This window comes from Hyperoodon ampullatus (assembly GCF_949752795.1).
Source record: "Hyperoodon ampullatus genome assembly, chromosome: 1".
Lineage (NCBI taxonomy): Eukaryota > Metazoa > Chordata > Mammalia > Artiodactyla > Ziphiidae > Hyperoodon > Hyperoodon ampullatus.
In genome coordinates, this window is record NC_136914.1 from 218,153,645 (window position 1) to 218,166,615 (window position 12,971).

Consider the following 12,971-nt stretch of genomic DNA (forward strand, 5'->3'; position numbering starts at 1 on the left):
TAACAAAAATGGAAAATACTAGAACATCATACATACCTTCCTTGACTTACGATGGGGTTATGTCCTGATAAACCTATTGTCAATTGAAAATATCCAAAGTGAAAAATGCATTTAATATACCTAACCTACCCAACGTCATAGCTTAACCTCACCTACCTTAAACGTGCTCAGAACACTTAACATTAGGCTATAGTTGGGCAAAATCATCTAATACAAAGCCTATTTTATAATAGGCTGCCATAACAAAGTATCACAAACTGGGTGGTCTTAAGCACCAGAAACTTACTGTCTCACAGTTCCGTGACTGAGGTGTCAGCAGGGCCTTCTTCCTCTGAAACCTATAGAGGCATCCGTCCTTGCCTCTTTCTAGCTTCTGTTGGTTTGCCGGCAGTTGTTAGCGTCCTTTGGCTTCTGTGTGCATCACTCCAATCCTCCGTCTTCACATGGCACACTCCCTTTGCCTTCACATCATCTTTCCTGTGCATGCCTGTCTCTGTGTCCAAATTTCTCCTTTTTATAATAACATCAGTCATATTGGATTTAGGGCCCACTGTAATGCTGTAAAGACCCTATTTCCAAGTACGGTCTGAGGTACTGGTATATTTCTCTTTCGGAGGGAACACATTTAACCCATAATGTTGGACATGTAGGCAGTTTTTCATTCTTTTAAGCAATCCAGTGATAAACAGTTTTAAACCAATTTTCTGTGCACATTTTTTATTCTTTCTTTCAGTTAAATAACTGGAAGTATTTATAGCTGGGCCAAAGGACGTGCACATGAGAATGTTATTGCTGCTTGCCCCTGGAAAGGTTGTGCCAGTTTGCACTCCAGCTGGCAGTTTATAAGATTGCCTCTCTCTCCTCTCCCTCACTAGTACTGATAATATCTTTCTCCTTTAAAAATATGTAGTATTCTTACTTGTGTAACTTCTTCTAAAGAAATAATTTTTTACATGAAAATAGATTTAAATTTTTTTTTAGTATTTCATTTATATCTTTTTTTTTTTTTTTTTTTGCGGTACGCGGGCCTCTCAGTGTTGTGGCCTCTCCCCTTGCGGAGCACAGGCTCTGGACGCGCAGGCTCAGCGGCCATGGCTCACTCATTTATATCTTTGATAACTGTATCTCACTGTATTTCTTTGAGCACTAGAGAGGTTAGATGTTTTATCACCTATTTTTTAGGCTTTTTTGCGTGTGTGTGAGGTGCTGGTTTACCTATTTTTGTATTGGGTTGCTTTTCTCTTACTGATAGTTAAGAATTTATATATTAAGGATATTGGCCCCTTGGTGTAAATATTTTTTCCAGTTTATAATTTTTTTTAACTTTGTTTTTTCTTCTTCTCTTTTTTTTTTTTCTGGAACTGGGGGAAGACACATAATCTTGAGAGTATTTTGTGGCCCTCATCAGTAGCAGAAACTATTGAATTTGCAAATATAAGGGCAAACAAAGGGATGTGAAGTCTAGACTTTGTTAGAAGGGCAGCCTAGTTAGTAGAAAGAGCATTGGTTTTGGAGTTAGAAATCCTCATTCTGCCACTCACGTGTGCTCCTGGGTAAGTGACATCACCTATTTGGGCTTCACTGTCTTCGTCTGATAAGTGGGCACGAGGGTTCCTGCCATGCCCTTCGCTCTCAGTGGACCTCTGTCATGCACTTGGTTTATGCCATTCATTGTTCTTCATTCTCAGGATAGTAAAATGATGAAGACTCATATTCTGTCACTGAGCAACAAACAAAAGAGCTTTGTAAATTATAGAGTGCTGTCCGAATGTGGGTGCTTTCTCTCACTCTAGGCAGTTCTCAGTGATCTGAGAGGTTTCCCCCAAACAAGAGCTCTTTTGGGATAAATCACATTTCTTTTTTTTTTTTTTTTTAACATCTTTATTGGAGTATAATTGCTTTACAATGCTGTGTTAGTTTCTGCTTTATAACAAAGTGAATCAGTTATATATACACATATGTTCCCATATCTCTTCCCTCTTGCGTCTCCCTCCCTCCCACCCTCCCTATCCCACCCCTCTAGGTGGTCACAAAGCACCAAGCTGATCTCCCTGTGCTATGTGGCTGCTTCCCACTAGCTATCTATTTTACGTTTGGTAGGGTATATGTGTCCATGCCACTCTCTCACTTTGTCACAGCTTACCCTCACATTTCTAATGGAAAGAAACATGCCTAGTGAATGAGGGTGATAGTTATAATAGAAGTAACAGTCATTGGATGCTTAAAATATGCTAAGCACTTTATGTGGATTAGGTTATTTATTTTTCAACCACATTATGAGTTTGGTGTTGTTATGATCCCCATTTTATAGATGAGGAAACTGAGGTGGAGGCAAGAGAGGTTAAGAAACTTGGCCAGGGTCAGTCACACAGTGAGGAGTGGAGTCAGGATTCAAACCCAGGCAGTTTGATTCTAGAGTCTGTAGTTTTGACCACATTTATAACTAAAATAAATATAATACTTCCATACACTATATATTTTATGCCTTTTACTTACTTCTTACTTCTTTATACAGTAAGTAAAAGTATAGTCAGAGGATGTATTAGTATGTAAAGATTTCAAAAGGAAATTTTTTGGTCCTTTGCAGCTAGCAGCAGCTGTCCATGACTGGTTATCAGCGCTGTAAGCCACACCTTGAGGGGCATCATCTATTTTGGGACGCTTTTAATTAAGTGCAGTTCCAGTTTGAACTTTTGAATTTTGTATTACATGACATTGGAATGACCATCTTTCATTGTTTTCTGATCCTTTCTAGGTTTCTGTTGTTTACAGCTCCTTAGACTTTGAACCAGAGATTTTCTTTGCCTTGGGATCTCCAATTGGTATGTTTCTCACTATTCGAGGAGTGGATAGTATAGATGAGAACTACAGGCTTCCTACCTGCAAAGGGTTCTTCAATATTTATCATCCAGTGAGTGAACTGCGTTTACTTCTATTTTGAAGAAGACGAAGCACCAGTCCTCTTTATCCTAATAGATTCTCAGATCCTTATTTCTTAGGAATTAATACTGATTTTGCTTTTGTACAACTCAGCTCTCTGACCTAAAAAATACAGTCTGATACCTTCCGATAAACTTTTCTACCAAAAAGCCTTTGTTCAAGGAAATAATTTTCTTGCTTTGCTTGCCAAGTAATTTTACCCGCAGACTTGAAAGTCTTCTTATAATTACCAGTATTTGAATAAGGTGTGAAAAGAAAATCAAAATCTCTGGTTTGCCAGATACCTGTTTTCTCACTCAACTAAGGTATATAACTCAAAACAGCTTTTCATAGATTTCTAATTCTTCTATTTATAGCTTGATCCGGTGGCATATAGATTAGAACCTATGATTGTACCAGATTTGGACCTAAAAGCAGTTCTCATTCCACATCACAAAGGCAGAAAAAGACTTCATTTAGGTAAAAAGCAAATACTATAAAAACTTGTTTCCTTCCTGTCATTTTGTAATCTGTCATTTGTAATGAATTGTGTCCTTCCTGTCATTGGTAATGAGTTATGAAAATTTTAACACTAAGTTCTTATTTATTTAAATGCCTCCATTGTTCAGAACATGTTTACTAATTATTTGCAGGAGCTGTAAAGTTATGAATGAGTTCCTTCTCCTTAATGATTTCTCCTTGATAACATTCTAATTGTTGACATAATAAGGAATGGAGAAAGTTGCTAATAAAGTGATGAGGTGCATAGATTTTGATAGAATTTGGTTATAGTTTTTGGAATTGGGAAGCAAAGTAACTTTTGAACTAATGACCAAACCATCAAGAAATAAAAATTTGATGATAAGTCAAGCAAGCTGTTTTTTCCTTGCTAACTAAACAAACTTTTCCTATTAAAGAAATTCATTAAACAAAATGGATTGATAATAATTCCAAGTAGGGTTTAGGTTTCTTTATGCCTATTAATGGTGTATAGTACTTCTTATCCATAGGTTTAAAAGAAGGAACAGTCATCATGCCCTCTTATTTTAAATACCTTTCTTTTTTTTCTAACGTTGCACCATGCTTTATAAACACAATTAATTCTTTTGAAGTTAAATGAGAAATTTGATACGCTAAGGCTATGAATTCATATATTTTTTATTAGACAAAAACAGAAAAGCTGAAGGGGCAGGAGTTTCTTCATTTTTAAATTAGAAGTTTAAATTGTGGTTATATCAGAATCTCAAATTCTCAAAACCATTTCACCAATACGTATTAGAAAAACAATCATCTTTTTAACCTTGTGGGCCCATTTTTTAACTTATAGTAAAAAAAAAAAAAGCACATAAATGTACTTATTACATTTTTATGGTATTTGAACTCCTTTTTTTTTGGAGAGAGGAAATGTATAGGTTTAGGCTGGATCAAGTTTAGTTGTTAAAAAAAATGACAGAATAAGACTCCTCAAAACATTTTAATACGTTGGAAGTTCTTGGCTGAGAAACTCCATATATTTGACATTTAAGAGAAGAGTAAGAGGTCTTATCCTGTCTGAGAATAGTCTAACTTTTGTTTTAAGTTTTGTGGTGCAGAATTTAACCCAGTAACTAATAACTTGATATGTCATCTTAATCTCTTTAGAGTTGAAAGAAAGTCTGTCTCGTATGGGATCTGATTTGAAGCAGGGTTTCATTAGCTCTCTGAAAAGTGCTTGGCAGACATTAAATGAGTTTGCCCGTGCTCATACCTCTTCAACTCAGCTGCAAGAAGAATTGGAGAAGGTAGCCAATCAAATCAAAGAAGAAGAAGAAAAGCAAGTAGTTGAAGGTAAATTTGACATTTGAGGCATTTTCCAGTACAAATATTTGTGAACATAGCACACATAAATTATTTGATGACGGTTTTCCATTGTAGTCTTTTTTGCTGAAATGTAGAGGCTCTTCCTATAAAGGAAAATCAGTTAGGATAAACTGTACTTCAAAATGCATGTCATCCTTTTTTTTTTTTTTTTTACTAGGTTTTGGGCTCATAGTTGCTGAACTTTTTACTCTGCAGGCTTAAAATTTTGTTGAGATGCATAAGGCCAGAGTGGAATGTCAGAGTTGAGAACTAAGTTAGTATTCAGGCATCTGAATGACCCCCTGTGAGAAATGTTCTCCCGGTACTATGTCTGACTGTACTGTGTCGTTGTAGACTGTACACGTAATGTCAGGTCGTTGTGCCATGATGTTTTTGATTCTTTCAGATTCTAATTCTATTTCCTTTCTTTCTACAACGCTCTCTCACCCCTTTTCTTCAAAACTTCTGTCGGCTCGTTGGCTCTTTCTCCTCTCTCTCGGGGAACCAGCCCCTCTTCCCCTGGCTCTTTGGAGGAATGGGAAGTGAGCCTGGTAGTTCCCCAGGTTGCTACGTGTGTCAAGCAATATTCTCTTGAGCCCAGAAGGTCAGCTAAAGTCAAAGGATAATGATTAAGTGATTGACTTTGATATTGAAATGGTTTAAATTCTAGCAGAAAAGACTGTTGAAAGTCCAGATTTTTCCAAGGATGAGGACTACTTAGGAAAGGTTGGAATGTTAAACGGAGGCCGCCGAATTGACTATGTTCTTCAAGAAAAGCCAATAGAGAGTTTTAATGAATATCTTTTCGCTCTTCAGAGTCACTTATGCTATTGGTAAGTATTTTCATCTTGGATAACATTCATGTGGGCTTCACGTTGCAGCACATACAGCAGTTTTAGTGAGGTTCTTGCTGATTTACCATTTGCAATTTGAATGCCCATATATTCAAAATCAGTATTTTCCCCCTTTAGTTTAGTTATCCACAAGATGGCAGCATGTCATCTGCCTTTGACCAAAGGCCTTTGGTACTTGCACACCGTTTTGGCAGGGATGCCTTTCAAAGAATGGGAATGGTAGGGACTTTGAAAGCCATCCTTTTGTGTATCCTCCGTCACCAAGGAGAACTGCGGCACAGCTATTTTGGAGCTGATTGGTATTCATCCAGTTTTTAAGGACAGCTCTGAGATTACACTACTTTATTTTCATTTGCCCTTCTTAGGTAGAATTGAATAGAAACAAAGCTGCATTCTCCATCTTTATGCATAGAGGTTAAATTCTTTCTTTTTTAAAATAATTAATTAATTAATTAATTTTTGGCTGCATCTTCATTGCTGCCTGTGGGCTTTCTCTAGTTGCGGAGAGTGGGGGCTACTCTTCGTTGGTGTGCGTGGGCTTCTCATTGTGGTGGCTTCTCTTGTTGTGGAACACAGGCTCTAGGCACGCGGGCTTCAGTAATTGTGGCACGCGGGCCCAGTAGTTGTGGCTCACGGGCTCTAGAGCACAGGCTCAGTAGTTGTGGTGCACAGGCTGAGTTGCTCCACAGCATGTGGGATCTTCCCGGACCAGGGCTCGAACCCATGTCCCCTGAATTGGCAGGCAGATTCTTAACCACTACGCCACCAGGGAAGTCCTAGAGGTTAATTTCTAATTATCTCTTAAGTAAATGTGCTTTTCTTTGTAATAGGGAATCTGAAGATACTGCCCTGTTATTACTTAAAGAAATTTATCGAACAATGAGCATTAGTCCAGAACAGCCCCAGCATTGATTGGACTTCAGCTTCACTGTGTGAGTTTATCTTTATTGTGTGTATAAATTCTGAATGTTTCATTCTGAAGCCTTTTTTATGGAGTTGATGTTGACTATAATTTTTTCTTTTTTCTGTTTCCTCTGAGTGTTTTTCTTTCTTTCTTTTTTTTAAAAAATTCAGAATAGAGACATTAAGGAACCAAACTCACAATACCTTAAAAAAACAGAGGTTTATTTTTCATACATAACAGGAAGGGTTCATCTATTGAATGATGTCACTAGATCATTTGCATCTTTTCACCTGCCTGTTGGCTCTTGTTGCCTTGTGGTTATTAGGTAGCTCCCGTAGTTCTAGATATCACATCTGTGTTCGGGGCATGAAGAAGGTGAGAAAGGGTGGTATTGGTTATATATATCTATCTTAATTAGGAAAACAGAAGCATCTCCAAAAATTTACTCATGCCTGTTGACTAAGCCTGTGTCACATGTCCCATGTCCCCCCTCAACCCCAAACTGCTTGAAAGATTGTAAAGGTTTTATTTTAAGCATTCCCAGTCATTATCGAGGGAAGGAATAGAGAAGGGGGTTAAACCTATAATGCATAAACCAACCTGCAAGTTGGCCACACTCTGTAACCTGACTGTTCTCCTGAGGCAACTGATGCCAGTTTTTCCTCACTAGATTATACATCACTTCAAAAAATAGATAATGTGTTTTTAAAAAAGTTAGAACTTTTATAGCCTTTGATAGAGTGAAATGCAAAGTGGTGAGCTCTAGATTGCTGAAATCAAAAGTAGTTCCTGGCACTTTTTGGTTTTTTAATCATAAATGATAAGTGCAGTCTTCACCTTCTGTTTTGGAGAGGTAACCACTTTTAGTAGGATTTTCTTAGAGAAGTTTTCCTGTGCATGTGTCCAATCAAATACGTGTTCATGTCAAAACAGAAGGATCTCATTGACTGTATTGTTCTGCAGCTTGATGTTGTCGATCAGCCGTACAGCTTGCATAGTAACTTGTGTAGATCTTTTTCATTCTCTTTAATGGCTACATAGGAATCCATTGTATGGCTGTGCCCCATCATATTTAGCCAGCTTCCTGTTCCTGGACATTTAGGTCATTTCCTAATGTGTATTAGAGAACCTTAACAGAGTAGGTAAGAGGTATAAAAGGCCATTTTGTAATCAGACTTTTGATACAGTTTTATCAGTTCTCATCATTTCTGATATTATAATATTAAAATAAACTAAATGTAATGTCAAGAGTTACCTCAGTCCAGATTTTCAATTATGAAATAGTCATTCAGTTGGTTGACAGATATTTATTCAGCACCGACTGTGTGCCAGACGCCAGTTTTCATCCTGGGGATAAGTGGTAAATGAGGTTGCATTCTCACCTTTAAGGAAATTGCCTTCTGCTGGGAGGAGATTACAGTAAGCCTGTACTCTAATTCACAAGTAAATGTCAGCTTTTGATAGGTTCTGTGGAAAAGACAAAATAGGAAGAGGTTGAGAGTGACTGGGGGTGCTTCCAGGGAAGGCCTTGCCAAGCTGATGAGATGTGAGTTGAAATTTGAACGGTGAGAAGGAGGTGGACACCTGGAGATACGGGGAGAAGAATCCAGGCAGAGAGAAGGGCAGTTGCCAGGGCTGTGAGATGGGAGCCGATGTGTTGTGTTTGAGGGACAGAGAGCAGACCCGCGTAGCCAGAGGGGAGGAGAGGACAGAGGTAGGTGGGCCTGACTGCGAGGGATCTGGCAGGACGTTTGCGTTTTGTTCTAAGCGTAATGGAAACACTGGGCGTTTTTAAGAAGAGGAGTGACATCATTTGGTTTATACTTTAGAAAGATTGCTTTGGGTGCTGGGTGGAGGGTGGACTGTTGGGCAAGGATGGAGGGACAGCAGGTCAGAGGCTGGCGGTGACTCCAACTAGGGGTGTAGTGATAGGGATGGTGAAAGATGATTGAACTCAAGGCTAGTGCGGGGGTAGCGATGTCCAGGACTTACAGATGAGTTCAGTGTGGGCAGTGCGGGGAAGAAGAGTTAAGGACGGCCCTTAGGATTTTGATGTGAGCAGCTGAGTGGTTGCTGGTACCTTTTCCTGGGAAGGCTTGTAGGGGGAGCAGGGTTTTGGGGGTTGTGGGGATGGAGAGTCGGTAGTGGATGATGTTAGTCTGAAGATAATAATGACCTTAGAATCATCAGCACATACTTGCCATCTGAAGCCAGAAACTGGATGAGGTCACTTAGGAGTGTGTCCGTGGACAAGAGCGAAGTCTGGGAAGTGAAAGAAAAGCCAGGGGCTTGTGGTCTCAGGGAAGCTGAGGGATTGTTTCAAGGAGAGAGCAGTCGGTCATGTGAAATGCCACTGAGAGGTCGAGTAAGAGGAGGACCAAGAATTGGCCACTGGCTTGAAGAGGACACAGGATGTCCTTGGTGACCGTGAGCAAAGCTGTTTTCATATCACGGCAGAGGTTCAGTGGGCCGAGGGGAGGTGAGGGATCAGAGGAACGAGTTGCGCTGTGAGGGGTAACAGAGGTAAGACGGAGACATTTTATGATATCAAGGTGCGTTTGTTTGCTCACGACCGTGATCCAGTATTGAGGGAGAAGTTGATAATGCAAGAGCTAAAGGGGATATTATTGGAGGAAAGACTTGAGAAGTCAGTGGGGGGTAGGGCCAGGGCACATCGAAGGGTTTTGTCTCAGAAAAAGAGCAGGACTGCCTCTTCCATGGGACCGGAGGAAGGCCGAGAGTGAGGGCACAGTATGGGTAGTGGGTAACGGCGGTGGTGGGTAGACCGGGGTTCTCTGGCCTCCTGTCCTAAGTGTGTGACAGTAAGGTCACGGTCAAGGGCTGTGGGAGACGTGAGGAGAGAAGGGAGCAGAAGAACACTCCCCTCAGAGTGTGGGGAAGGAATTTACCAGCAAAGGGTGGTAGGAGTGTATTGCAGGCTTGAGTGCCCATTCGATAGTTTGGTCATAAATTTGAAGTGAGTACAGTTGGCACGACCGCCTGACTTTTCTCCGGCCATGTGCTGCTACTTGGTTGAGGTGCACAGTAAGAGATAATTGGGTTTACTAGGATTAGGGTTTTGCCAGGTGACTTAAGACAGGAGGAGAAAGACAAGGGAGCTAAGGGAGGTGATAGAGACTGAAAAGAGCGAGAGGTCAGTGCAGGATGAGGTCGGAGAATCACAGGAGTGAGGTGATTCCCAGCGGGTGGTGACCCAGAGGTTGGTGGGATGGGAGACGCAATGAGGATCACTGAGGCAGCGCTGGGAGGGAGTCACTGTGCCCTGGGATCTGGGTGCTGCGACCCTCTGCTAAACAAGTGCTCTGTGTGCTTCAAAAACCATTAAAAAATTATAAAACAATAGTGCCTCATACAGAAACTTTAGAAAAATGTAGAAAAGAAGCAGCAGAAATCACCTATAATCTTGCTAACTAAAAGTGTTAGAAGTTAATCCTTCTAAGCTTTTTCTAAGTCTTGGTGTATTTCCTATATATTTTTTTAACATCTTTATTGGAGTATAATTGCTTTACAGTGTTGTGTTAGTTTCTGCTTTATAACAAAGTGAATCAGTTATACATATACATGTGTTCCCATATCTCCTCCCTCCTGCGTCTCCCTCCCACCCTCCCTATCCCACCCCTCTAGGAGGTCACAAAGCACCGAGCTGATATCACTGTGCTATGCGGCTGCTTCCCACTAGCTATCTATTTTACATTTGGTAGTGTGTATATGCACATGCTCCTCTCTCACTTCGTCCCAGCTTACCCTTCCCCCTCCCCGTGTCCTCAAGTCCATTCTCTACGTCTGCATCTTTATTCCTGTCCTGCCCTTAGGTTCTTCAGAACCATTGGTTTTTGTTTGGTTTTTTTTTTAGATTCCATATATATGTGTTAGCATACGGTATTTGTTTTTCTCTTTCTGACTTAACTTCACTCTGTATGACAGTCTCTAGGTCCATCCACCTCATCAGTGTATTTCATATTATTTGCTATTTTGTAGCCTGTTTTTTTCCACTTGCGAGTATATTGTATAGTTTTTCCACCTTAGCCTACAACATTGGGTGTGTGTGTATTTACCATTTTTGTTTTTCTGAGTGGGTTATGCATACAGTTGGTTCAGCTTTTATTTATTTTTTAGGAAGAGACTCTTCCTTTTTTAAAAAATATTTAAATATTTATTTATTTAGGCTGTGCTGAGTCTTAGTTGCAGCATGCGGACTCTTAGCTGCGGCATGCAGGCAGGATCTAATTCCCCCACCAGGGATCGAACCTGTGCCCCCTGCATTGGGAGCGTGGAGTCTTACCCATTGGAACTCCAGTCTTACCCACTGGAACACCAGGTCCCTGGTTCACCTTTTAGAAGTGACACAAGAGAGGGCTCTTCCTCTTACACTTCTTCCCCAGTGTCCCTGCCTGGAGGCAACCAGCGTTCCAAGTTTTGTGTATCCTTCCAGACATCTGCTAACACATACATGATTTTTTTCCTTTTTAAAAGACAAATACTAGCAAAATAAGACACGCTTCTTATGTTTGTATCTTTGAGATTTTCCCATATCCATCCACTCATCCATCCATCCACCCATCATCCATGCATCATTTGCTGAGCACCTTACTTACTAAGTGCCAGGTACTAGTGTCTAGGCCCCGGGGTTCACAGCAGTGGACCAAACAGTCTCTGCCCTCAAGGATCTTCTTTCCTCTGGGGGAGGGCAGACTGTAAATAAACAATGGAAGTGTGCCGGATGGTTAAAAATAGAGCAGCAGGAAAAGGGTGAGAGGGAGTGCATTTGGGTTGGGAACAAGTTGCTGTTGTGTATAAAATGGCAAGGGACACCCTCACTGATAGAATGTCATTTGAGCAAGTGAGCCAGGTGGATATCTGGGGGAGGAAGATCATCTCAGGCAGAAAGGATATATATCAGAACAAAAGAGCCGCCTTATTCTTTTCAGTGATTGTATAGTACTCCATTGACTGTTACACCATAATTTGTTTAACCGTCCCTTACTGATGGGCCTATAGGTTATCTAATCTTTTACTAGTATGAACAGTGCTTCAGAGATACATGGATATTTAATAGTTGCATTATATTTCATTTTATAGTTCTATTTATTAAAATCCTTAATTTATCTACCACTGTTGCACACTTAGGTGATTTTCCAACTTTTCACTGTTATAAATAATTCTGACATGTAGTTGTACATACTTTCTGCACATCTCTGACTGCTTGGCATAAATTCCTAGATGTAACATTGTTAGATCTAAGGATAGTCACATTTTTAAAAAGCTTTTGATCTGTATTTGTTGTAAAGTTGCATTTCAGGAAGGTTGCTGAAGTTTCATAGCGGCCATCCATATATGTGCCATCCATATAAGTGCTGCACCATTTTGCCCACACTAGGTATTACTGTTTTTTTTTTAAAGTTTTGCTAATTTGATAGCTAGAAATTATTATATCATTGTTTTATTTTGCATTTCTATTACTAGTGAAATTGAGCATGTTTAATGTATTTAATTGGCCATTTCTACTTTTATCCGTTGCCAGTTTTTGACCTTTGTGCATTTTTCTGGCGGTGTGGGGTGGGGTATTTCTGTTTCTGGTTGATTTATAATTATGACAGTTAAGGGTATTAACCTTTGGTCATTGCACATTTTTTTTCCAGTTTGACATTTGCCTTTTATTTTTATGCTTTGGATTTTTGAGGGGTGGGGTGGGGAGCATGTTTTAAAAATATGTAGGTCAGTCTTTTAAGATTAATTATTATTTAGATAATTATATTTATTCTCTTTTAGTTCTTATATGGTTTTGCTTTTTCATCTAACTTTATAGGTTAGAAGGATATGGTATAGAGAGGGATTGAACTTTTTTCTTAAATAGTTAATCTTTTTTGCCTGTGCCATATATTGAACAGTGTACCCTTTTGTCGTTGGCTTGATGTTTTTATCATGTGCTATTGTTTGACCTTTTTTTTATCATATGCCCAATATTTGTTTTCTTGGCTTTCTGACATCTCTTCTATTGAGTTATTTATCTGCCTACCAGAGAAATAACTGATTTATCTGATTTCATATTATGTATTTTCCACATTTTAGCATCTTTAAATATGGAGTGCATCTTAAAAATCAGCTGTTGCCTTAATGGAAATTGAGTTCTCCCTAGGAGGGTTTGAGTTTTCTTCTGCTAGTCACTTGGGGGCACTACCAGTCTGAGTCTGTTGAAGCTAGTATCTCTGCTTGAGATTTTCTTGGCCTTTGCTGGTAGTGTGAACTCAGAGCACAGAATTTGTAGGTAGGTTGGGGTGGAGGTACCAGTGCAAATATCAAGGAATTATTTCCCCCTCTTCCTGTTGTCAGGGAAGTGGTATGCAGGCTTCCTTGCCTTCTCTTCTGGAGGAAGTGTTATTATTATTTTTTTAACCCGTCATTGAAGCTGTTGCCATTTGGTATCCCCACTTTTT

General features: G+C 39.8%; 1 protein-coding gene across 5 annotated transcripts in view; it reads left to right on the forward strand.

Annotated features, from left to right (window-relative positions):
- The window catches only part of SEC23IP (SEC23 interacting protein), a gene marked incomplete at both ends in the record, with an annotated part of 36,625 nt that extends 30,101 nt beyond the window's left edge, over positions 1-6,524 (forward strand). For 3 of the 5 annotated variants that reach the window (XM_079717892.1, XM_079717890.1, XM_079717888.1), the window contains 5 exons: positions 2,756-2,911; positions 3,297-3,399; positions 4,561-4,746; positions 5,429-5,591; positions 6,443-6,524. In XM_079717892.1, the coding sequence (XP_079574018.1) occupies positions 2,756-2,911; positions 3,297-3,399; positions 4,561-4,746; positions 5,429-5,591; positions 6,443-6,524 (690 nt within the window). The remainder of the gene's footprint in view (positions 1-2,755; positions 2,912-3,296; positions 3,400-4,560; positions 4,747-5,428; positions 5,592-6,442) is intronic. The other 2 variants (XM_079717889.1, XM_079717891.1) reach the window with 1 other exon arrangement.
- Positions 6,525-12,971: the final 6,447 nt, after the last annotated feature.